General features: G+C 39.8%; 1 protein-coding gene across 27 annotated transcripts in view; it reads right to left on the reverse strand.

Annotated features, from left to right (window-relative positions):
• The window catches only part of tns1a (tensin 1a), a 100,738-nt gene extending 74,441 nt beyond the window's left edge, over positions 1-26,297 (reverse strand). For 24 of the 27 annotated variants that reach the window (XR_015106279.1, XR_015106280.1, XM_086148390.1 and 21 more), the window contains exons 1-2: positions 24,801-25,034; positions 1,682-1,796 (exon numbers count right to left, since the gene is read on the reverse strand). Coding sequence is in view for 25 of the 27 variants with exons in the window: in XM_086148390.1 (XP_086004516.1) it covers positions 1,682-1,796; positions 24,801-24,896 (211 nt within the window). In the remaining 2 variants the exon portion in view is untranslated. Of the gene's footprint in view, positions 1-1,681; positions 1,797-18,646; positions 19,230-24,800; positions 25,035-26,233 lie in introns of those variants that run through there. The other 3 variants (XM_086148367.1, XM_086148394.1, XM_086148366.1) reach the window with 2 other exon arrangements.
• Between the last annotated feature and the right edge of the window lie 290 nt (positions 26,298-26,587).

Genomic DNA, 26,587 nt, shown 5'->3' on the forward strand with positions numbered 1-26,587 from the left:
TATTGCATACAACAGTATTTTAACATTGATGACAGCAGAACAAAGAAGGAATGAGAGGGAATGTAATTCTCCTCCGCTCCCCTCTGCACACTTCCTTTTGTTTTCTATGCCTATCTCCAAATCCGCCTATAACCCATTATTTTTCTCCCTCTTTCGCCTGGCTCCACAACCCCATCCCTCACCCCACTTTCCCTCTTATCTAGGCTAATGCAGCAGGAGCCGCCATGCTAATTTTAACAGCAAATCCTCACCCAAAGCCCCATAAAGGCCTGATCTCCTACCACTGGGTTTCTGTGTTTGTCAACTCTTGGGTTGAATATGACGAATTTGTAGCTCAAAATGGGAGGGGTCCGGTGAAAGTATTTGACAAGGAGGGATGGAAGGAGGAAAAGAAAACAGCAGAGGGTAAAAGGATTTTGGGGAAACAACTAAGTAATATTAATATTCAGTACATTTTTCATAGGGTAACAAAGAAACCTGCAGTTAGGATCAGGGGGTGTGCGGCTGGTTGGGGGGGCAGCAGGATGCAGAACAGGGTTCTGGAGGGAACTGAAGAAGATACTGCAGGAAACATGCACTGAGATTCTATACACAGTAGAGGTAGGACCAAAAAATGAAGATAAGGTGATACTTTATTTATCCCTATAGGAGAAATTCAGGTGTTGCGGCAGCACAGGGCAAAGGACAGGCAACAAAAGACATTAAACAATAACAAGAAATATGAACAGACATTAAAATGGGGCAGACACAAAAAATTATAAAAAATCATGGATAATTAACAGAGGCTAAGATAAACAAAGTAAACGAGTAATTACATTTTTCACCATGTTTATATATATATATATATATATATATATATATATATATATATATATATATATATATATATATATATATATATATATATATATAAAGTGATGTACACACAAAAAGTCTTTTCATTTTCCTATTTTCAATAAAAACAGTACTATCTTCCCCAATCAAACATCCAAAAATAAAATCATACATATTAGGGTATTTTATCACATATCATGAGGTTACCGCAGCAGTCATAATTTTGGGGGGTGGGGTTTATGGTATTGAAGTTGTGCAAAGTAAATGAACTTATAGTAATTTCTTAATTAACTGATAATGTATACATTTAATTTTCAGAGTTAGCCGCAACAGGGAAACAAAGTGGTTACCCATTTTATTTGGTTAGAAATGTTTAAGCATATGTTGATGCTTTTAGTTCCTGTCAAATACAGCAGATGAACAATAACATATTTTATTATGACACAACTCTATTTGATTTCTTGATTCTACCCAATTGTCTAACCACTGTTTCAGGGAAGATTGTATGTAAATTACAAAAAGCAGCATCATGAACATCAAAGTTTGAAATCAAGACAATGTATAAAGAAGCATAAAATGTAGAGATTTATGAACAAGCGCCTCAAAATCAATGATAAAGTGTCATGCTTGTATCTTTCCATCTCTAGCAGAACGTGAAAAAAAAAAAAAAACAGCAAAATCTCCCTCATGCAGTACATGTCAACTCACACAGATCCGACTGCGCTCACTGACCCCTGAAGCCACTTTGAATAGGAATCAGGAGCATCTCCCTCGGTCAGTCTAAAAATGTAATTGCCACTGCCTAACCACAAATCAATCATCTTGTCCATTCGATCAGCTTTCTCACCTTTGCAGATGAGACCCTCCTTGGTGATGGCCTGCTTGCATATATCACAGCTCTTGGCCTTCTTGAATGGCTTCAGCTTGAAGGTGTGTGTGTGAACCCCCTCCAGCTCATCTGGCTGTGAGAGAAGAGCAAAGAGAGAAACTGTTAATTCACGTCCAATGGAGCCAATGAGAACCAGAAATTACAAATTGATGAAAATGTTGCGTATTCAACTCCTTAATGGGTTTTGGTTTCATGTGATCGCTGGACTCAGGTCATTGTCACACACGCGTTTCTCGGCTAAGTTTTTCTATTTCATGGGAGAGACGGTAACTCTTAAAGAATGATCTATCATATAATCTGGGAGTTTCACAGAGATAATTGCTCACAATCCATAAAATGAAGAGCATGTAACAATGTAACCTAACCAATGAAATTAAACAGATATAGAGGCATAACAGGAAGCATTGAAAATCAGATACTGCAAACCTTGATTATTTATGTTTGATACATAATTAAATCATATTCAAGTACCATTCAACAATTATTATCTGGACTCATGTACCTGTTGACCAACTTGAATAACTAACAGGCCCATTTTACACATGTAAAATAGGAAATTGATTGATATATCTGCATTTCCAGCAGAGAATCTAGTCAAATATCAAACTTTGATATTTGGTGAGATGTATGCTATGTTTTCCCACATTTTGAGGAAAACATATGGGCAAATTATTGATTGTGCTTAGGTTCAACTGTTTCCTCCGGGTTCTTCTGTTTCCTCCTACAGTCCAAAAACATGCATCAGGATAATTGGAAAAATTGGGAAAATTGCCCAGGTGCGAATGAGAGAGTGAATGTTTGTCTGTCTATTTATGTGGCTCTGCAAATGACTGGATTCGGTTCAACTTCCTGTTCCATCAGTTAAATCAGCCAGTCTCTTGTTTATCAATGCTCAATGCAATAAAACGAGCAATAACAGGGACTGAGGACAGGAACATTTAAAAAAAAGATTAGAATGCCATCGTTAAGAGGGTATAGAGCGAGTTAACAAATACCGTCCAATGACTTGAAAAATGATATTTATATAAAAGTTGATTATAAAGTTTGATAAAAAATATTCATGAGCAAAAGGGAGATATCACAGGAGAGCAAATACACCGAAAAAAAAAAAACAAATGAGGACGATTATCACTTTTCTCACATGAATTGAAAATATCCTGAATAGATAATCACACAAAGTTCAGTTAAACGAGACATAAAAAAGTTGTATCAAACTTCTAACTTCTTTCGAGTAAATGGTCAAATATTTGCTTTGTTTAGCTCCACTTCTGTATGTTGTATGAATTTTAAACCAGACAGATACATTTTGAGGTTGATAGAGGTTCATGACATGAAGTGTGATACATTAATTATAATGGAAGAAGCCTCAGTGGCTCAAAAGAAACAATAATATTAAGTCTTTTTCTCATACTTCTGTTCTTTTATCAAAGTGAGAAAGACAGCAGTTCATGTTCATGAAACTACTTTTCAAAACAAATTATTTGGCTTCATTATGTTTTTTTTTTTTTTTTGCATCTGTGGAAAAACTGGCACACATACACACACGCACAACTCAAAAGCAGAGGATGTTTTCACTTTGAAGTTACTTAATTAAATTACTAATTAATGACGAAAATGGGAAAAGCCTTACAGCAGCCAAATACAGCACAAACTGCAATAACATAATCACATCTCTCTCCTTAAGAGCCAGTAGTACAGTCAGAATTACAGTAACTGGGAAATGGTTAAATAGGAGGAACAAACCTGAAAAATACATGTCAAAAGATCCATGTTCTTATTGAAGATTTTTTTTTTTCTTTTCAAGATCGTATCATTGATGCTCTTTGGAATTCTTGTGTCTAAATGTTTGTGAAAAGCTCCTGAGAGCAGCTGATTTTAAGAGCATAAATTTTATTTTTTTCCCTTAGATTCTTATTTTTGCTTAAAGTGAGACAAAGGAGAACAGACACTTGCCTGGATATGTCTCTCTGTCTTTTACTGGTTGCCTCTCCCGAGCTCTCCTTTCTCACCATCCCTCTGGCTTTACAACCTGCTCTCTGAGTCATAGTGACAATGTCATTTCCTTTGTGTACTCGTGCTGCTTAGTCCAACTGGGTTGGGCTCTCCTGGACTATAAATCCTGCTTCTTTCTGTTAAATTTATTTTACAGGCACTTTGCTCCATCTATCAAAGAAAAGATGTCTCTCAAGGCGTATTTACCTTTATTACAAACTTATTGGATTGGATGGTTTGTCTACTGGCTGGTCAACGCAACTTATTGGAAAAAAAAACAAAAATGCCAAGATCGTAAAAATGTTATACATATATATGAAGCAATATATAGTAAGATTTTGTGACTATAATCACAAAATGACATGTTTTTACATTTCACTTGCAGAAAAGATAACATTACAGAACAGCATCAACTTTTCCTTTTAACTATTTTACACACCGTCATGAAAAATGCATTAAACTTGTGTAGATCCGTATGAATGTTTATTTAATGATTAGCTTAGTTCTGGGCTCTGTTTACTCTCTAGTTAAGATGAATCAAATCTCTAAAAGTGCTCAAATAAAACCTTTTTTCACAGCTTGATCGTGCTTACTGTAAACCTTACTCGAGACAAGATTCCAAAAAACTAAATTTAAGTGGAGCAAAGCCCTGCCCCTCGACTGTTCTGCTGACATTTGCAAATCTATTTATCATCTTGAGAAAATGCATATTTACATATACTGTGGCTACTGTACCAGCACAACAACACTGAATATTGCTACTTCTGGTTTTGGTTCAAAAAATTCACAATCGGAAATTTGGTGATAGATTTATGAATCATCACCATTACACTCCCTCAGACTTCCGCTAATGTTGCATTTTAATCCTTAAATATGGTTGTAAAGCAATACTTGAGTGAATGTCGCTAGTGTACATATATTTTGGAAAATATTCACTCATTTTCTGTTGTTGCCTACATGTTATTTTCTGTTGTGTACACAAGAGCGTCTTCGCAAACCTGAAAAAAGTTAGGAGAATCCAATAGCTGGACATCTTACTTTAATCTACAAATCCTTGCGTAAAACGGAGGAAAATGTTTCTTTCCATTATAGTTCAATACATCTTTCATCATTACTGATCTCTTCTCAATCACTGGTCTGACAGCTATAATAGTTTTAATGTGTGATGTGGTGACGTAAAGAAGAACTGACTCTTGTAATCCTTTACCTTTCCGTGTTTGAGCTTATATTCTGCTCGCATTACACCAGGCTCACCAGCCTGTTTTTCCCGTGCCTGTGCTGCATTTAATTTAGCTCAAAGCTTTTACAGAAATGTATTTCTAAGCATTTTCACTCCCCTATCTCCCTAAATCTTAATGGCTTTTGTCACAGTGTGACACACTTTCTATAAGCTCCAGCAAGGAATCATCGCTGACCTTGGCTGCACAGAGTCAAGGCAGAGAATTACAACAGCAGTCGAACATTATGATTGGTTAAATGCTCAATAATTGCTCCGAAAATGAAGGTTCAGAGATAAAACGTGTAAATGGCGCAAACTCTGAATAATGATTTGTTGTCGCATTAACATTGTGTTTGTTATGAATGCTCAGGGATGCAATGGTTGGTATTCTTGACTCAGAACAAGAAGGTTCCTAGTTCAATTCAAAGCTCAATTGTGGAGTCGTGTTCCTGATACAGCAGGTTATTAAAGACTACATTATCTTTCCATGTGAAAGTATGTATGTATGCATAGTACAATCCAGCTCTCACCCAATGGCAGCTGGGATTTGTTCTTTCCCGTGCTTGCATTGAGTCTAGACTCTAATACTTGGCGGTTTATCAATTGAAGTCCTGAATAAACTTCATAACATCCAGAACTATCGTCCATCTACTTATCCAGCCCAGTTACCATATCCATCGGATCAAAAAATTCACATCAAAAAGTCCTCACACATCCTTACCTGACGGACTTGCACCATTATCATACCTTGCAGTCCCTCCCAAACCAACCTGCTCTCTTCACCACTTTGAACATTAGACAATTTCCACCCCCTCCTCCTAAAACACATCAGAGACCAGTACCGCTCTTTGAGACTTCAAAAGAGGATCAAAAACCACCATGAGTAAGTTACATGTATGTTTAATATTTCTTTGTTATGTGCTCATTTCTTAGGTCATTTTGATGAACGGTAGAATTTCCCATGACGGCACTGAATACGGTAAAACTCATTCTGTGATTAGTTGAACTGTTTATCATGTTCTGATGGGTAAATATCCAGGTTGGACATTTTTTGCTGTGTGGAAGAGTTTTAGATTATAAATAGCAACCAAAGTATCTTGGGGCCGAGATGTTAAAGATGATCAGACAGAAAGCCTTGGCGAAACCTCTGAAATGAAGCCGGCTATGTCTGTCATTGGCAAGTACCATGGTTACCTGGCTGCCACAGCAACAAGGGCTGGCGTTTCTTGTCAAACAATGATGGATGTGGTAGGATAAAAGAAAAAAAAAAAAAAAAGCGTAAACCACATCTTTGCACACACACTTGTATAAACATGACTGCACACTGTGAGAGTATCACCGCGACAGGAGTGCAAATGGCTCTTGGACGGCTGCCTTGAAACATAAAGGATCCAACTTTTTTCGAGGGGGTGGGAAAAACTAGCCTCAGCAGCTTAAAAATAGCAAATAGTCAGCAAAGTCGATAAATGAGTGTCCAGTGCACTTTTATGCAAGTTCAGGAAGAAAGGCAGGAAATAAGGTAGACATTGATGGTGGTTATATCACCCAGTGAACAGAATACCAGAATAAAGTGATCTGCTTGACAGAATGATCAAGAATTATTTTTGATAGAAGCTTTTATTTCCGGTAAACTCTGTTGTACATGTTGTATCCCAATCACACAGAAACAAAGTAATGCATGTCTTTTTCTGATCATGATGAAGACTATCTGATAAAGAAAAAAAAAAAAAACACAAAAAGTCTACAATATGGCACCAAGGAATTAATAGATTCCAGAGTAATGCTGGGAAATATGAATATCATACTGAGATCCTCGGTTGCTCAGAGAAAATTTTGCCGCTATAAAATCTTTTCAAAAGTACATGAAAAAAAAAAAAAAACTATAGACACATGTGGCACACAACTAAAAGCATCCATAAAAACCTCGATACAACACACAAGCCTTGTCCTGTACGTCGTGTTAGAGGGAAAGTCCCTGGAGAGGGCGGGAGAAGGAAAATGGAGAGTTATGTACAGAGACAGAGGGAGAAGACAGCAGGGGAAATGGATGTAGATGGAAGAAAAAAAAAAGAGGGTATAAAAGGCATCAAGCAAGCGGTCTGAGAGCCAGGGATGGCAGCTGAGGAGAGTAGGTGTTTCTCTGTGTGCGTGTGTGTGTGCCTGTCCAAGCTCATAGACAGCAGGCCCAGTAAATCAAGACTCGGTGCTTCTCTCCCCTAGGTGCACTTAGCTAATGAAAAGCACCGCTACACTACCTCGACCACGACCCCACTTAGAGCCAAGATGTGGGAGCAAGAGGGGGGACAACACTCTCAAAGGCACCTCTCTGTCCTTCTGCAGAGACAACCCATGGACACAAATTAGTCCTGGCATGTATGAACGGTTGCAAAGCGTACAGGTATTTAGTCACACACACAGATATAAATGCATGAACTCGGGGACCATTACAACCATTTAGCCAAAAAAAAAAAAAAAAAGTCATATTTCAGCACCCAGCGTTTTTTTCTTTTTTTCCAGCTAAGTGAGACAACTACACAAAGGAGTCGGCGCAAGTTTTACTCTTACTCAGATCTAGACCCGGGCCATAAATTGATTACATAAATAATTAAGAGTCAGCAGTTTACTCTCTTCCAAACAGAGGAAATTTATCAACATCAATGAGGCTACACACACCACAAGTGAGTAGAGAGATTTTTGCATAGTGTCCAATATGCTGAGAAATGTTGGCTTAAGGTGGGAAAAAAAAGTAATAATTTATTCTGAGACAATTTATCCTTGCTAGCCAAACCCGGGCGACTTGATTATAGTCTGGAATACCTGTTTATATCGAGAGTATTTTCGACTGCTGCCGCTGGGACAAAGTAAAAAAAACACTTACACTGTTTCTCACACAAAAGCACAGAAACCTTACTTTGCACCCATGTGTCTCCAATGTGTTTCTATTTGTAGCACAGAGCAAAATACTTCTGTGGAATACAGAAGAGCCCAGACTGACAAGAAAATGTTGGAGTAGAAATGTATCACTTTGCATAATGACATCATTTGACACAGTCCCAGTAGTCCATTCTTTGCTCAGTCAGTGTCCCATATAGTGCAGAGACCATCTTCAAGGAACAGTGCTGACAGAAGTACAGCCCTCTGGTGATGAGCGAGTGAAAAGTCAAGTTTAGGAGATTTGGAATTTGACAGTTTTCATGACACTACATATCGCACGCTCTTGTCTGTGCTCAAATGTGTGGGGTTAAAAGATGAGACATTAAGATTATGCTGACATACCTCCACATCTGTTGGGTGTGTTATTTTCTTGGGAACCGAAGTTTCCTGCCTTTTGAGACTGTGTCTGTGGTCTGTTTTTCAAATGACTAATAAGTTCAAAGGCTGCAAAGCCTTAACTGCTACTCCACTTACCCAAATTACATAAATCTAAAACGAGGGTTGCTGTTCTACTTTACTGTTACATATCTTTACAGTGGAACTTGGTTAATCTTGTTGCCTGCAAAAAGCCGGGAAGCACGGGAACAAAACCTTTTACTTTCAGCAGGTGGTTCAAGAGCAGCATTGGATTAGATTCTAATCCAATTCATCTAATCATTAGATGATGAATGTCATGAGTGGAACCCTTACACTAATATAGGGTCATAAAATTGATCGGGTTTGTGAATATACCTCCAGAAAGCAAGTTGTCAGGACGAGAGTCAGCTGCAGGAGCCCAAACCCAATGTTCCCTGTGTATAAAGCAAGGAGGAAACTTGAGCGGGTGACAAAGAGAGCTACACCGGTCATTCTATTACCTGGCTTATGGATGGGATTAATGAAGGGAGCGAATGAGTCATGCGGACGAACAAACCCCCAAGTACTACAAAGATAAAAAAGCGCCACATCCAGCCAAAACACTGGATGACTCAGTGAAGTCAAGCATGAGCAACAGGCCCCACAGAAATTGACATGCCAGAAAGGGAGTCCGGCGCCCCCCGAGATAAAACAGCAGAACCACACCTGCTTTCAATTTCCACCAAATTTAAATTCTCCCTGGAACAATGGCCGCCTTTGTGAGATGTAGAGCGAATAAGAAACATGGGAGAGAGGGGAAGCCAGAGCCAGGATGTTAGTAACATTTGTACATGTGCGTGTCACCATTGATGTGTTTCATTCGCTTTCAGTTTCAAACACTCTTTTGCAATAAACAATTACACACTGGACCTCCAAATGCAGGAATACAGGGGGTATTTTTTGTGCGACATCACAGGGTGTTTAAGTGTTTAAAAAGTCCTTAATCTTAGCATAATCTATATTAGCTCATTTCACATTTTATCATGAAATTAAGTAATATTTTTATTCCCAAAAAGGAGAGAAATGCAGGATTGAAGTGTTACTAGACAGATTTATACTGGCTTAAATCTTCATATTTCTTATTACCATGTCATTATTCAACAGCAACCTATTTTATCATCTAATTATGAGAGAAATCTTTTGAGATGCAATCCTTCCAGGAGCAAGCGATCACTAAAACTGAGCGCATGTCAATTACAAATTCAAGTACTGCGAGAAATGGCATTGCAGATTCTTTCCTTAACTAGCAAAAAAGAAAAATACAGAAAAAAAAAAAAAAAACATACAAAAGATAAAAATACATGGTACTTCAAGTATGCTATACTTAATCCAACTCTCCCTTCAAATTTGAAACTGCATAATTTTCACATTCAAAGCTATTGCACTAAGCCACAGTTGTGTATTGCCTGTGTGGCCTATTAATTTTTGCAGTATTATGGAACCAGAATACCCTCTAATGCCATTGCAGGACACAGTGAGATTAGAATTTTTTTTTTTTGTTGCTCAAGATTTTCTATAAAATTTTCAGTAATATTATTGGGGAAAAAAATCTATGTCTAATGGCCTCAAAGACTGCAGAGATTGTTTTCATCAGTCGGAGTTTTAAATTCAAAATTGCACAAAATAGCCGTACTTTCCACATTAGAATTGATCATACATCCGATTTCACTCATGAAAAGATTTGAAAAAAAAAAAAAAAAACAAATCACAGTTGCTGTCAGTCCCTCATATTGGTACATATACTATAGGCATATCCTATTTCATTGAAAATTTCCAGCATAAAAATGCTCAGATCCTTTCAACGGCCTGACAAAATATAGTCAGAGTTCGAACCTCCTCTTAGACAGTTGATTTTGCACATTTGGATTTGCTCAAGCACAGTTGTCCCTCAAAGGAGAGTAAACTAAACTTCCTTTCTAAAGCTGGCAGTGTTCCTTTAGTGAAAGTTTGAGAGACTCTGTGTCACCTCACTGTAAACTCAGCCTTCACTGGCAGCCTCCACTCCATTTGAACTCCCTCTGAATCTATGATCCGCAGACCACAGATGGCATCTCAGTTGGCTGATATTAGCAGAGTGACTGAGATCGTGTCTCCTTTTTACTTTTACCATTTTGCAAAACAGTTTCGGTGGTAACACACTGCCAAACTATGTCACACTCACAAGATTCTCTCTGTACAACTACTAATGCCAACTATTCTTAATAAATCCTGGGTTGATGTGGCTGTTGTCAATGTGCCTGCATTTAAGGGAAGTAATCCGTCTTGTTTAAACACTCAAGAGCCTTCACTGTGATTATGCTTGTGATTGGCTGCAAAGAAATGCCCTTTAAACAGTGTCATGCACGATGTTAGTGATGTATAATGCAATCGCATTTTTTCTGAACACAATTCCTCACAAAACAATGTAGCACACCGTTAGGACTTTTAAAAGTTTGACAAGATTTCAGGTTTTCTTTTTTTTTTCTGCATCCATAAATCACAAGAGTATGGATCCGTGTACAAGAACATAAACATGAGTTAAGGATGTTTTATTTATGACAGAGAATATAGCTGGCCCCAGTGGACTGACTATGGTCCAGTTGCCAGATTGTAGCTGAGCCCTAAACCGATCGAGCAGAGAAACCATGCGTGCATGCTCCTCCTTATGTGTAAGAGTTGAAGGGTTTGTGTATGTGTGTGTGTGTGTGTATAGGAATAGGTCTGGTAGCAATGTGATTACATATGGATGCCTCAAATCAGCAAACGCAAACATAGATTTGCCTGTGCGTGAGGGTGCAGCTGTGACACTGTTTGTGTGTGATATGATCAATACCAGGTAGAAAAAGAGACACGCAATGATCAATGAGCCGTGATCATGAAGTCTGGGCTGCTTATGATCATTAGTCAGCTGCTAATGTACTTAGAATGCCATGTTTGCCTATAAGCTCAGTTCTTTTTCAGTCACCTCAAGGAAAAACAACACAACAAGCTCAGGACCAAAAAAAAAAAAAAAAAAGGCCCAGCTTGCAAATGTAGATTGTAGGCAGGTCTACATTGCCCATAACATGTAAATTGCGATGTGCATGCCTGACTTATTTCTGCTCGATCTCTTCTCCATCAGTTCTAAAACTATCCTTCCGCTCCTCATAAGATATTAAAGTTTTAATGCTGAACAGTGAAGACAGAGATCCTGCTTGTCAAAGTGTGCCTTCTCAGAAAGTGAGACAGAATAGCACCTTAACCCCCTTTCCTTTGGATACATTTTGAAGAAAGGGTTAAACAAATCACATTGTGCTATCAAGTGATAGAGAAAGCGGCACTGAAGTATTGAGGTCGGCAGAATTGCTTCACTTGATTGATTTTAAAGTTGATCGTTATCTTGGCAAGCAAATGTATGCAAATGTACATCAGTCCCATATCAATATTCAGATCCGTCTGGTCAATTCAGTTTGATTCCTGATTGTTCGCTTCTGCCAGGCAGATCAAAACTACTTCTACTTCATGTCATAAAGAATGGGTGTAGTCGGAACATGGGCCAAATGTGTTGGGAAATAGAGATAACTAGCAATACCAAAATGTCTGTGAAGGTTCTCAGTCATCCAGGTCATGGTCAATTCTTGTCAAAATTTTTTTGTAGCAACTGGACTTGATTTTCCTCCCTTGAGGACATTTCACCCTTCAGGAAAAAAATTCAGGTCCAGTTGATGGGGAAAAAAAAAACATTTTGACAAGAAGCAATACCTAAAACAAAACCGGGCTTGTTTATAAATGTGAAGGCATAATGGTAAACAAAATGGCTGTTGCCACCCAAGCAGATTTGTGCTCTGGAACATTTATTTACTTTAAATAATGAGCGGAGAAAAAAAAAAAAAAAGAAAAGAAAAACACTGAAATGCCTCACCGTGGAGAAACGTTTGCTGAATCCTCAAAAGCTTTTGCATGCAGAGTGCCGTCTGTTTACAGTTTTTCTGAGAGTCAGCACAAAGTCAGAGATTCTATTAATCTGATTGGTCCTCTATCATGTGTTCTTCCTTTGGTTGTTGTGTAAAATATTCATTTGCTCTGATTGGTTGTAGGTGTAGCAAATTGTATATATAACACTGTATGGCATTGAGCCATTGTGAAGACCCACCAGGAATCTTAAATAAAGAGGGACTAGCGCATAGTGTGGGTTGTAATCATTATAACCCCACAGTACATTAGTATTCAAACATACAATATTAAGCAGCAGACCTTGTACTGTCTAAGTCTTAATTGTGACTTGACAAATATTTTAGATCACATATGTATTGCGCCCAATGACTAGACTCTCTGTTCATACAAATTGAAACTCTTCATATCATATGCTTGATTATGTGTTCGCTAATCCATTAAAAAAAAAAAAAAAACAGCAGGTTTATCTGGGAAAATTAAAAAATAAAACCTTGTTTAAAGGATTGTGAAATTTAATTATTTTGGCAATTGTTACACCATGGTGTCCACCTTTCATTTTTCTCTTTCTTGTTCGCATCATTCACAGACAGGCCTACATTTTTTCTACACTGGGCAAAAACCCATGACAGGGGATGAGAAGAGGGTGCAGGGTAGGTCACCGTGCCCCTGGGAAGAGTGTGGCAGCTGGGTACAGGGCTGGTTGCCAGGGGTCTCGGCTGATCACCTATAGTCACCTGTTCGCAGATACAAAAGCCCTGTTTTGCAAAAGTAACAGCAACATTCTAAGAAAACTAATGAAGACTTAAAGATCTGGTCCAACACAGCATGAATTCACGCTAAGGCATACGCAAATGAGGTGGCCAGAAAAGTTTCGAATCTCCAATGCGAACTGAAGAGACATCTGGATGTAGACATTTATGTAATAGCTGAAGAAAATTTGGGAAAGGAGTTTCATCGGAGGTTGCCAAAAAGCAAATTTATGTCAGTTGAAAGAAGACCATCACAAATGGCTTGGTTTAATATCAATACACACCTAAATAAAGAGAAAAAAATTCCCACTAACTGTGGTATAAAGCTTTTTATGAAATGTCCAACAAAAATAACAAGAAAAAAAAAAGATCTGTCACTGTATCTTTATCTTAAGAAAAATCTTTGTGCATTGTTTGAAAAAAATGAGACAGTTTTAAGTTTAGCTAGACAAAGAAAGTGTTTTTTAACGAATTCAAACTCTTCAAAGGTTTAAACCATGTTGGAAAGCTGGTTTGCAGAAAAGTAGGAAACACTGACCCTTTCAAACAAGTCCAATAAAAAAAAAAAAAAAAAAAAAAAAAAAAGACTGAAGAGTATGAGACTGGAAAGATTTCAACAGTATCAAATTTCACTGACTGTATGAAATGTTGGGTTTTAGGATTTTTATGACAAGAATTTGATGATACCGTGGTTTTGAAGGTAATCATCATGCTCATTTTTGCTCTGCATAGGACATGCATAGGGATGGAGCAGATTGTGTATCTTATGTTCACTTTGTCCCTATTTCGGTCAGAACTCCAGGAAGCTGAAAAACAAAGCAGTGTTGGCTTGAATCTCAAAACTGTGTCTGAAGTAGCTGAAATATTTTGAGGAGTGGCTGTTTGAGTTAATGTGAAATCATCAGAACATTTATGGTGTTACATTGCCAGAGGCTCAGGGACAAACGGTTGTTGTAGAACACACGGGAAGAAATTGGCCGGGAACTCAGGATAAAATTGGACAGTGGCAAAGGAGAAGCTGATGTCCGTGTGGGGCTGCTCTGTCAGAGACGACAACACGACTCTGAGCTGCTTCCCCTGGGAAAGATGGAGGCAGTCACATTCAGAATGTTCTAAATGTTCTGATCTATTTTCAATGCATAGAGCATTATTGAGCCCTTATTGTAGCATTGCTTGTTAGTTTACCTGCGGTTATTTCTTGTTGAAAGCTTCTTGTCTTGGCAACTTGACTTGAATTTCATCACTTGAAGATGTTTCAGCCCTCATCCGAGAGGCCTCTTCAGTTCTAATGACCTACGGGGAGTTTCCGAATATAACTGCCAGGTTTTTGGGCGGGTCTCAAGAGAGAAGTCAAAGAAGCCATCTTTGTCAAAACAGAAAAAACATTGCTGAACAGAGGAGGAGGCCTTAGAGAACTTTTCACAAACGCCGTACTGTGATACCAAGACGGATTTGCACACACGGACCAGCCACATCTGCATCCTCCAAACAACCAGGAAAGACCCAATAACGGAACCAGCCACAGGTAACATCCACATGAGCCTCAGTTCATGTAATCCAACAGGTTTCACTCTTTTGTTTAGCTTTACCTTTTCATATTCCAATCCAGGGAATCCCACAAAATTGTTCCTTTGTTCCAACAAACAACACCTCCATTAGCATAACAACCCCACTTACACCTAGTTCCTGCAGACCAACTCTTCCATTTACACAACAAGCCACCATAACCTGGACCCGCCCAAAAACCTGGTACTTATATTTGAAAACTCCCCACAGGTCATTAGAACTGAAAAAGCCTCTTGGAAGAGGGTTGACACGTCTTCAAGTGAAGAAATTCAAGTCCAGTTGCCAAGACAGGAAGATTTCAACAAAAAATCACCATGTCCTCGATGACTAACATTCACTTGCAGTGATTGATGATAAATAAAACAAATATTTTGATGAATGTTTTCTCAAATATCTAAAAAGTGTGTATCAACCCCCCTCTTCCCCAGGAGTAAACTAGACGACATAGCAGACTCACATAAGAGTAACAGATATAGTTGACAGCTCTTCCTGCAGGAGGTCAGGACCTTACAAATGACTAAAGTTGCTGATCTGGCCAGAGGGCAGTACTTGACCCTCTATGCTGGCCCGTGTTCCCTGAATAGCTCTGTAATAGGAATTAATGCTCAAATGAGATATTAAATTGAAATTCTTTATAAAAAAAAAATCGTGAATATTTTCATTGCTTAAAAAGCTATAAACTTTTTTGCTCCATAGAAGTAGAATAAAATGGTATCAACTTTCAAGTTATTCTTGGTTTGGCTTTTTTTTTTTTTTTTTTTTTGGCAAGTTTGATTTTACAGGGATTTTCGAGTCGAGAAGAGACTTTGAATGTAAAATCATATTACCGGGAAAAGCTATAAAGGGGATGCTTTTCCCGAAATAGTCCTTCCATAGGTAGAGACACCAAGGCAGACCCATTACTCAAGAATCCCCTCGCTCAACACTAGGTTATATCAAGGCAGGGCTACACTCATATTAGCTCAGAGAAACTGCATTCCTGATATACACCAGGCCACACACTGACACATACATAAGCATGTCACTCACACACTCACACAGCAGTAATACACGTAGAGGCGTGGCAAGCAGTATGGTCCAATCAAAGCGTGATTGATTTCCAGAGCTCTCTGGGGATTTGGTTCAGTCAATAAGGGACCGTGTTAGACAACTGAAGACATGATGGATCTACCATGCATCTTGCCCTACAGCATCTCAGCTGCTTTGTGCTGGACTGCAGTAAGGAATACCGAATTAGAAAGAATGACTAAAATAAATTGTTTAAAAGAAAAAATACAAAATAATTTTATCACTCATCCAGTGACTTCTGGTTGCCCTTCCGCCTGTCTAGTCTATGTTGGTTCTGTACAATCCAACACACAAAATACTCAAATCTGTTGTCTTGATTGGTCCAGTTTCTTCTCAGACTGTCTATCTGGAGTGGGTCCGTGGTAATTTCAAAACCGCTCTTGATTGATTGTTATCTAGAGCAGAATTCTGCCAATCAAGGTCAAGAAAAACAGATTCAAGGAGATATTTTTTTCATATGAGCATCATTTCCACTTGAAGAAATAAAAAGTAATGTTTTGGATACGTTTGAAGCCTACAAGATGCTAGGACTCTGATATACTCTTAAAGAGAAACTGCTGTGACCTGCTGTTGCACTTCTTTGGGTCTAGTTCAGAGACATATTAGAGAAATGACTGGTGATTAAAAAGTACATTTATGAAATGTGCTTATTCAAGGATGCTTTGGGGAAGGTTATTGGATGGAAAAAAAAAAATCTGCAGCTGTGTTGACAGCATGTCGTGTCAAAGCAATTCAATGTGTGGAATCTTCAAGATTAACCAATTTCCTCATGCTATAATTGGAAAAAAAAAAAAAGATTAAAAACTGCAAAAACAATAACAGATCAAACATTTCCCATGACAACTTGAAAGTACCACTAATTAGATTCTTGTAGATAAATGATATATGGGGACTTTGCTCCCATCCCGAGTATTACTAAACCCCAGCAGATGGGGACCTACATTTCCAAAGAAGTTCTCAGTGTTTAAAGGGAAAAGAAAAGAAAGTTGGCAGTAGTTTCTGCTTTTGCTTGTAGATTGTATGAGAACAAACAAAGTTTTTTCTTTTTCACTGAACCCAAAATGGGTACTCAAATTTTATGCCTAAAAACTGTTTAAAGTTGGATACACCAGTGTGAGATCATTTACACATAAAGACTTTCTGGCTGGAATTCAGGTGACAGTCTTCAAGGCAAATTTTGCTCCTAGATGTGGCTGCAATAACTGCACTTGCACTGAATCTTTCAAAATTTACATGATTCAAATGAAGAACAATATTCTTCCTAATATTTAGCATTAAAGTATCATTCAATAAATATGGATTTTTGCTACATGTACCATTTTCAATCAAAAAAGGGTCCTTTATTTTGGCTAAAACGTGCCTTCGGGTAATCTTTGAACTTCCATAACCCACTGACACTACCGAGAAATAAGTGTTACATTTGCAAAGTTTCTTTTAGATTTAAAGTGAATATTATCGTTTCAATTGTCAAGTCAAGAGCACCAAAACAAACACAAAATCTTTGGTCTGTGCAAAAACAGTGTCACCCGGGAATACCGTAAATATAATTTTAAACATTAGAACCTAGATATCACATTTTAAAGCTTAGCCGCTGGTGAACTGGTATTCATCACAGACCTGCTTGGGACATTTCAGCGAAGTAATCAGCTCATGGATGTATTTGGCTGCAGCCAAAGGAACTAGCCAGCATTTGTGGCGTTTTCTGTCAGCATGTCAAATCTAATATTCTCTCTCAGTGCATTGGCCTGATAAATTATTAATAGCATGTATTGAGGATGCTCTCTTAGAACTTGCGTCTTGCATGTCACTCAGCTTCTATGTGTTACTCCTTTCTCCTCTGATGTAACACTTCACAACACTGATTTGTCTAACATGGAGTTTCCTCTTCAATATTCCACTCATTTTTTTGCTATACTGAGGGGTAATACCACAGGATTCCAAGCCAACTCAGTGTTTTACTTTGCATGAACTGCGTGGGAGCTCTTTCACTGCCATGCCATGTTCTCCTTGCATCCTTCCCTGCAGAAAAGTAGGGCAGATGCCGCATTTAACACTTGGCTGCGATTACACACTATGTATACAAGAATTAAAAAAAAGAAAAAAAAAAAAACAGTTCGACACAATGCATAAAAATCGTAACATTACAATATGCATAGATCAGCTTTATAGAATGAACAATTGAAAGAATTTCAAGGTTTCACATTTTTGAAAAAAAAAATAAAATTGTTTCACATCTCCACACATGTATGAATATAGGTGCGTGTGATATCTGTGTGCTCTATCAACCTGGACAGTCCTGATGCTGCGTGGAAAGCCCCCCTTTCCTGACACACTCAGTCAGTCCCAGATAGGAGCAGTGAGCAGCAGCAGATTAAATTATAAAGAAGGGAACAGAAATAGCTCCAGTGCAGAGGCCGCGTGGACTTGACAGAAGAACACGCCGATATGAGTCGCCACTGAGCAGTCAACTGAATTAGCGTTGCCCAGATCACGGAAGGGAAAACGTAGATTTGCCAACCACACACTCAAACTACTCAAAATACAATGGGAATCACCTGCTCGATCTCTCTTTACCGGAGGGTGAAGAATGTGGGGAAATCTTGCATTTTTACCATTCAATTTTGTCCAGACCCCCCTTTAAACATCTCCAACTTTCTCACACCAGTTTACGTCCCATGAGTAGAGAGAAAAGGACAGCTCATAAAGCCTTCCTTATTTTTGGACCTACGTTTCCCTCATAATTCTTGAAGTCTCTAAATCCCATGAATGAAAAAAAGAAATCAGACCTTCACAAGCAAGATTAAGAGGCAAAAACCCTGCTGCTATGGTTTTCTTTTCAAGGGAGACCCTAACCATGATGTCACTCACACTTAACAAGAAACATTAAGTAAGATCATTTGAAATATTTTATCAAGGTGACAGGACAAAAAGTCTTTATGATGTTAGTTGAATGATGTAGGTTTGTAAATATGCAGATCAAGTCAGAATTGGTCTCAGACTCAAAGTGATGTGTAAAGTGGGTCTTTTACTTTTCCCTGTTGCTCATCAGTGATTGCCAAGACTATTACCCCACCAGTAAATTCTTACCCAAAACATGCAGGAAAGACATATCCAAGTCCTGGCCCTGCCTGCTAAAGCAGAGGGCAGAGACAGAGACACAGAGGGCATCCTGGAAATAGTGCCTCTCGAGGTCTGTCCAGTTCACTGAAGAAATCCACGATATTCCCAGATATTCCCAAAGGCTGCATATAAGCTTTGGTGACACGGATCCATGCTAGGCATGTGAGGTGCACAAAAGGTGGGGAGGGGAATGCTACTCTTGTTTTCTCCTTAGCCAGTCGATCTCTTCTGAGCTCCCTCCCTCTCTTGCTCGTTTTCTTGCATTGCCCCTTGCATCGTCCTCTCTCTCTCTCTCTCTCTCTTTCTCTCTCTCGCTCTCCCTCTTTCTCTCTCTCAGATACTCAACACAGCTGTTGACAGGCGGAGAGATGGAAAGCGCATGAAAAAGATAAATAACTGCAGTTTTGTTGTATTGTAAATGTTTCTTCCAAGAAAAAAAACACACCTGAAGAATTTAAAAAGATGAATTGAATCCTGAATATATATTTTTTTTTCCATCTAAAAGCAAGCAAAGCTCTCGCTCAAGTTTGGTAACTTCATTCCATGGAAGAAAAAAAGGGAAGCGATTCTTTCCCTCTATTTTTTTGCCCTCCCCAAAATTCCCCTCGAATGATCCTGGTTAGCTCCTCCTTTCACTTCTCGATCTTTACACAAACGCCACATTGACCATCTTGCAGCTTTTCCTGCACCTACAATTCCCCCCCACTTCCCTTCGGCAAGCATACTCAAATCCAGTTTGCTCTGTCATTTCAGTTTCACACAGCCCACTCTTTTCTAGGGGGCAAGGGACTGCCTTGACTTTCTCATAATATCCACAAAACTGAAAGGCTGCTGTCGAAGATCAAAGTGACCACAAAAACTGCTAACATTTACAACTTCACATACTGCAGCATTTGTGTGCACAAAGGAAGGCCATTGGCACATACATTTAGGCTTTTGTAAACACACACGTATATATATATATATATATATATATATATATATACACACATACATCCACACACACACACACACTGACCTCTTTCACAGTAATAATTAATTGATACGTTAGTCTAAATTAGCATTTTCTTACTCAATGAATTTGTATAGATAAACAAACATTAACACAATGAACAATAATCCTTTAAAAAAAATAAAATAAACGAAATCATTACTATGGCTGCTTTACACATAAGTGAACACAATGTCAAGAAAATCTTTAACACAAGACCAGAGATAAAAATCCAGCTATAATGCCTGAACAGACAGTAGAGACAGTTACAATGGCTTCAGTGACAAAAAAAAAAAAATGAAAAAAAAAAACATATATATATTCCTTAATCCTTTAAATTAGAAATTCAGAAATGAACCAAGGAATGGTTAGGAAAGTCATCCAATGTGAACATCTGAAAGTGACAGTAGCAAATGATACAGAAAACTAAGATTCCCAGAGCCAGTAATAAACTTAAAAAGCACAACAGTTCAGTATCCAATATGCTTGGGCCAGTCAGGCGCTTTAACAAAGATTACATGCACCTAATGCAAAAAAGAGAAAGTGGTCAGAATAAAGTTACATTTCCTTGTCTAAAAGGGCAGAAGCAGGACTGACTGCCAAATGGGAAACTTTATTTTATGTAATAAAACAAGATTTTCAATGTTCCAAACATGATGTTTTTGCATCCCAAATTTTCCAGCATGCTAACACCTCTGGCCCTGTGTGAGGATTGTTTTTTTTTTTTTTTACATGTGCATATTTGTATTAAGTACAGCAATGATCAACATTTTATCAGTGGTGTGGGGACATTACATCAGTCCACAGTCAGATCCATAAAGGGCTAAGAGCCAATTCATTTCAGAAAACACCCTCTATTGATCCCTGCTGCACTCTATCGCTTCCACTGTAACACTTACCTCAATCCATAGGCTAACCTGACACATAATCTGTGTGTGTTTGTGTATGTTCCTGCTCATTTCAACATAATGTCAACAAACAGAGCAGGACAGAAAGAAAGACTGAGAATTATCCTGCTCATTTGATGTTGCTACTGCTGACCGCTGAATTGTTTATTAAAACAGATTTTATCCCAATGTTGGATTACATAGCACCCGTCATTTTCCAGCAGTTAACTGGTCTCGTCTGGGTTACTAGCAGCCTCTAGTGGCCTCCAACCAACCCTCTTTGTGCAGGTGGGTGACCAGAGGCCCTGTATTTACCCCTATATTTTCACATGTACCTGTCACACCCTGTTTTTTTTATTCCGTATACATCCAGGATAGCTATTAATCTAATAAAGAAAAAAAAAACGTTGATCTGGAGACTCACTGCAATCGGGAGAGGTGTATTTTCTAAATGCAGCATTTTTACTCAATGATATCAAGTTCCTATCCCCTTATTCCCTGTGTAACATGCCAAAGTTACATGCTGGCGAGCAGACATCCTTCAATATCTACTCTCTTTCACACACAATTGGCAAACAAGAAAAGGAACTTCAGATCAAGGCCAGTAAACGATCCATTAAACTCCAAAATAACGGTGTTGCGGCCCTCTGCAGTTCTTTGTAAAGAATAAGAAATCTGACATGTACAGTACATGTGAAAATACAAGCAAATGCACATGGATATTTCATCACCAGCTCTGCCAATGCAAACACACTCTAGACAAGATGTTCAAATATTTGGGTTAAATGGGATACACTGCTCAGACAGAGGAAGAGGATGACAGAAGATAAGTATTCCTCTGTAGTTCCCTCTTCTATCGCTGAGGAATCCATCACATTAAAGCTTTAATGCTGGAATAACAAAGCATCCATCATGTTGAACGCCAGCCCAGAATACAGTGAACCATTCAGGGTTTGAAATTTGCAATTCTGTGGGTGCAGTACCAGCACACTGTTTCCCCACAACGCAACTTGCATCATTTTACGTGCAGTGCAATTTGGAAGCGTATTATAAAACACAACAAGCGATGAATAAGGTTTTCATGCATATGCTTGAGAGGAAATCTGGAGGGAGAGAATAAGGAGCCATTCACTCGACAGGTTTCTCATCACCATCTTCTCTTTTGGCTGTCTGCAGTACTGCCTGATGTGAATTTACTGCCCGGGAGGGCATTCGGTAAATGAATAGGCAAGCAAGTAAATACCGAATACGGAGGAGGAGAGGAAATAAAAAAAAAAGAAAACACAGAACCAGAGAGGGTAGTTGAGGGGGGAAGCAGACAAGAGGAGGAAAGTAAAAACAAGAAAGGGGAACAAAATAAATGAGATTATACAGAAGGGGCTGAACATGAAGGGGAAAGGGTAGAGAAAACAGGTTGTATAATAAAAAAAAAGATTAACGGTAGTTATTAGGGGGGAAAGAACGAAAAGGACAACAAGACCATTTGATGAAAACTGGAAAATACAAAAATGTTGAGCAAGAAAGCAAGACGGACAGAGAAGAAAGGGAATTCGAGGAAATGCAGGAGAAACAAAGAGGCAAATTAGTAAGTAGAGAAAGACTGCATGCGAAGACAAGTGTGGTTTACCCTTCTTTAGTAGTGCCATTGAGTCACCATGGTAACACACACGGATACAGAGAAACCCTCAGCATTATCATCCCTCTACCCCTCTCTCTGATTTCCCATCTCTCAGTTGCACAGCTCACATTCAGTCAAATATACACACAATACTCGCAGCCCTATCTCCTGTCGTAACCTGGTCTTATCATGTGGGGACTGCGCGAGCTCCGTTGCCATGGAAACTGAACACCTCACAGAGGTCCTTGGAGGGAAGACAGAGCCTTTACCTCTCCACTTTCACCTCCCCAGATGGTCACGTGATGATCTTCAGTGCGGCAGCTGAAGCATCAACATGCTGAATGACTGTCATGCAAAAAGTGTTCAATTCAATTCTGAAATAAAATACAGTATTTTGTGACAGGCATCGTGGTTTCCGGCAAGCTTCTTTTTTTTTAACTCGAATCGCTTGATCAGCTAAACCTGAAGAGTATTTTCATCAAAAGCAATACAAAGGTAAGTAGGAACTTCTTTGAAGATGATCAAACACATGGAATGGGGTATCTTAACAATGACATAGGAATGGTAAATTTGTCTTTATTTCATTAAGTGCATCAACTTCCAACTTTCTACTCTTAAATAGTTTGTTCGGTAGTTATTTTTAATCACCATAATTGAAGAAAGTTCGCTTAAAGTATCCACAAAACAAACTGAGCTGAACTGTAATACTTTTTTTTTTTAGGCTGCGATGCTTAATCTACACAGAAAAGGCAAAACATAATGGGTTTTTTTTGTATTTTTATTTATTTGATTGGGCCATATTATTTTATTTCCTAAGATCCTGGAACAAAAAATGTACATTTTGTATCATGAAACATATCTAAACAGTTAAATAAGCAATAATCTGTTGCATTTTTAACTGAATAAATGTGGCTGACTTCTTGATCACATTAAGGGTGAGGTCAACTAAAATAGTGCACAAGCACAAATAATCCCCATCCATTTTATGATTTTTTTTTCCCCCCATTCCAACAAAATTCAAACATACGGAAGCCCTGCTGGACTAAACATATTACCAGGGAAATAAAGAAACTGGCCAATGACGACACTAGCGGCCGAGAATAAGCTGTGAGCGAAAAAAACAAACCCTAATCAACTTGGGATTGGATTTGTTTGTTGTGTACAGTAAAAGCAATATATAGAAAATAACAAACCAGCTCTCACACACACAAGCGTCCAAGGAGACCAAAGAGTTCTCATTCGCGACATCTACGTACGAGAGGGAGTGCGACAGGGGGTGTGTGGTGGATTCAGCGCGGGTGTAGAGATAAGGAGCTGCGGCAATTGGGTGGGGGGTGGGGGGTGTTGGAGGGAGTGTATTGGGGCTTGAAGTGATGGGCGGCTGCAGCACTGCACTCCATACAACGTCACTACGAACAAAATCCAATGATTGCCAGGCATTACAATTCCATTGCTGTCCAAATGTCTCTCGCATGCCACTGCTAAGAGCCTGCAGCAGAGGTACAGTAACAACACGGCAACAAACATGTACTCATAACATCTGGTTCATTTTACACCTTCAGCCGTATAGATATGACCACAATAAAAAGTACCAGAGGATGACCTTAAACCGTTTTTTTTTTTTTAGATTTCAAAAAGCACTGTCGATACAGTGCTTACTGTTTTCTGCCTAAAACAACCGCTGTTTAAACAGGTCTTTCCTCTTGAGATTTCTGTGCCATTTTCATAAATGAAAAAAGGAAACATGCCAAAAAAAATGATCCCGTCCATCAGCATTTGTTTGGGAATCTCCTCAGGCACAGTTTTTGGTATCTTCATGCTTTTATGTAAGCGACTGATGTTATACATGACTGATCATTAGCTATTTCCTACAGAAAAACTGAAAAGCAACAACTGTGGTGCAGGTTTTAGTATAAAACCACAGGCTCTGCAAAAAAAAAAAAAAAAAAAAAAAAAAGAGCCATACGCACATTCAGATGATACCGTTCAATAAACTTTGTTTGGCCTTTCTTCCGCAGACACATGTGCCACATGACCGACCCAAACATGGCACAGGGATAAGAGACCCAACTCCCCGCCAATCAGAAACGTGCATACATGGCAAGAGATTCAGCGGCGGAAAATGGAGAACACATTCTTTTTGATATGCAAATGTCCCATAATCATGCATTAAAATTCTGCAGTTGTGAAAGCAAGGTGACCCTATGTATCCAGAGAAACAATCGTTTCGCTGCGAGCGGCATATCCAAAATCTGACTCCAATGGTCCCCCATCATTTATCTAGAGCAGCTGGATTAAGACCACATTTGTAACACTGACCTTGAGTCAGTGCTCAGAGGGACACCAACCGGTCCTCCAAAAGCTTATGGTCCATGACTAGTCGCTGAGTCCGCTTTCACAGTATCGACACTTTAGCTGGCAGACATGGTCGAGTTGCTCGATAAAGATCTTGATACGGCTAATACGGGATGAGAATTTGGGCTTGAAGAAAAATCACTCCTTTGGTTGTAGCGAGATGCAAAAGACAATATGTCCGGGAGTCATCCTCTATGTGCTGTAAAACGCTTGTCGGTCTCCCGTTAAAAACAACCCCACACCCCCCATCAGCGGTCCATGAGGTCTTACCTTGTCTCGCTTGACCCCCCGCAGAGGAAAGAAGCAGGCAAAGAGGAACTTGCCCCAGCTGATGACGGCAGCCAGGCACCAGTTGAGGCGAGCCATGCCTGCGTCTGTCCCGTCTCCTCTGCCAGCCTATTATCTGCCTCCTGGCTCCGGGATAGGATCCTGTAACCCCACCACCACCACCACCAAAAAAGAACAATGTCAAGCAAAAAAAAAAAAAAAAAAAAAACAACCTGCAGACAGGAGACCTTGTCCTAGTCCGGGGAACAGGAAAGAAATCAAAACCCTTCTGTCAAATTAGTCTCCGAACAGGGACGGATTCTCCATTCAGGATTTTTTTTTTTTTTTTTTTAAAGGGGGGGGGAAATCTACACTACCTGTCTAGCTGTCTGCCATCCCAATTTGTGATGGGGCTGGCGTGAAGCTACTGGTGCCCCACAAATGAAATGCAATGGACCCTTGGATGCTCAAGAGGAACCAAGAGCATCAGGAGCCTAGAAAACTGTCTGTCCAACCATCAGTCTCTCCGTGCGTGCGCGTGCGTGTGTGTGTATATGTGTGTGTTCTCTGTTTCTAAAGCCCAGTGGTGAAGAGTCAGTCCTCATATGGAGATGAACACCGACGGCAGCACAACGTTAAAAAAAACAAACTGATCGACAACATTGTTACGCGCACACACGCACACACACAAACACTTGCGTGTCCACTCTCACTGTGTCTCCGCGCACATTCACGCACAAGTATGCATGCATGCGTGGATGGCGGGGGAGGAGGGTGGGGGGAGAAAACGCTGTCCTGGCACATACATCCACAGGCTGAAGAGCCCCCCTCTCATCACACGGCTCCCCTCCAGGCTCAGAATCCCCGGTGCTTCTCTTTCTCTCACACACACACACACACACACTCTTCACCCGCTCTCTGCTTCCCCCTCACACACACACACACACACACACACGCACTGACGCTGCAGCACTTACTCAGCCAGCGCGGGTGGAGGGGAGCCGAGGAGTGAGCAGGGGTGAGAAAGGCAGAAATGACTGAGAACGGAATAATTGGAAGAGAAAGAGGGACCGATGGGAGAGGTGGAGGTGCAGGGGGGTTTGTTTGGAGGAGGACAGACGGAGTAGATCCATCGTCTTTCAGAATGCGGCTGAAGGAGAAGACGAGAGACGTGCATGTGAGCGAGCGTGTGCGCATCAAGTGATGATGACTGGATGAACTGAGAGAGTGAATGGGGGGAGTGAGGAGGAAGGGGTGAGAGACATGAGGTTGGGAGAAGAATGACAAAAAGGGGAGTTGCGGTAGGAGTATGTGGGGTGGGTGGGTGGGGGGGATGAACACACACACACACGAACACACACACGCGCACACACACTTACATGCGCAGTACAAACGCACCCGGACCCGAAGTGGGCGTTACGGTGAGCGGACGGTACCTGGTAGGCAAGGGGTGAGGAGATCTGGGTCGGAGGGAGGAGAAAAAGAAGAAAAAAAAAAAAGAATCAGAGGAGAAGGGGTGCGAGGTGTTGAATCATTGTGTCTTGAGTAATTACCCCATCACACACACACACACACATACACACACACACACGCACACACACACGGACGACTGCAGTTGGTGCACAGGCTCGTTCACTGTGCTGCAGTCTCTCTACGCTTCACTGGGAGCACATTTTCACTGCAGAACGCTTGTCTTTGCTTCCCCCTCCTCCTTCCACCACATCCCCCCCCCCCCTTTTTTTTTTTTTTTTTACTCCTACCGCACTAACCCGACTCACCATCGCCACACC

This window comes from Fistularia commersonii, chromosome 6, assembly GCF_037954325.1.
Source record: "Fistularia commersonii isolate RoL2024-O1a breed Wild chromosome 6, RoL_Fcom_v1.0, whole genome shotgun sequence".
In the NCBI taxonomy this organism is placed as follows: domain Eukaryota; kingdom Metazoa; phylum Chordata; class Actinopteri; order Syngnathiformes; family Fistulariidae; genus Fistularia; species Fistularia commersonii.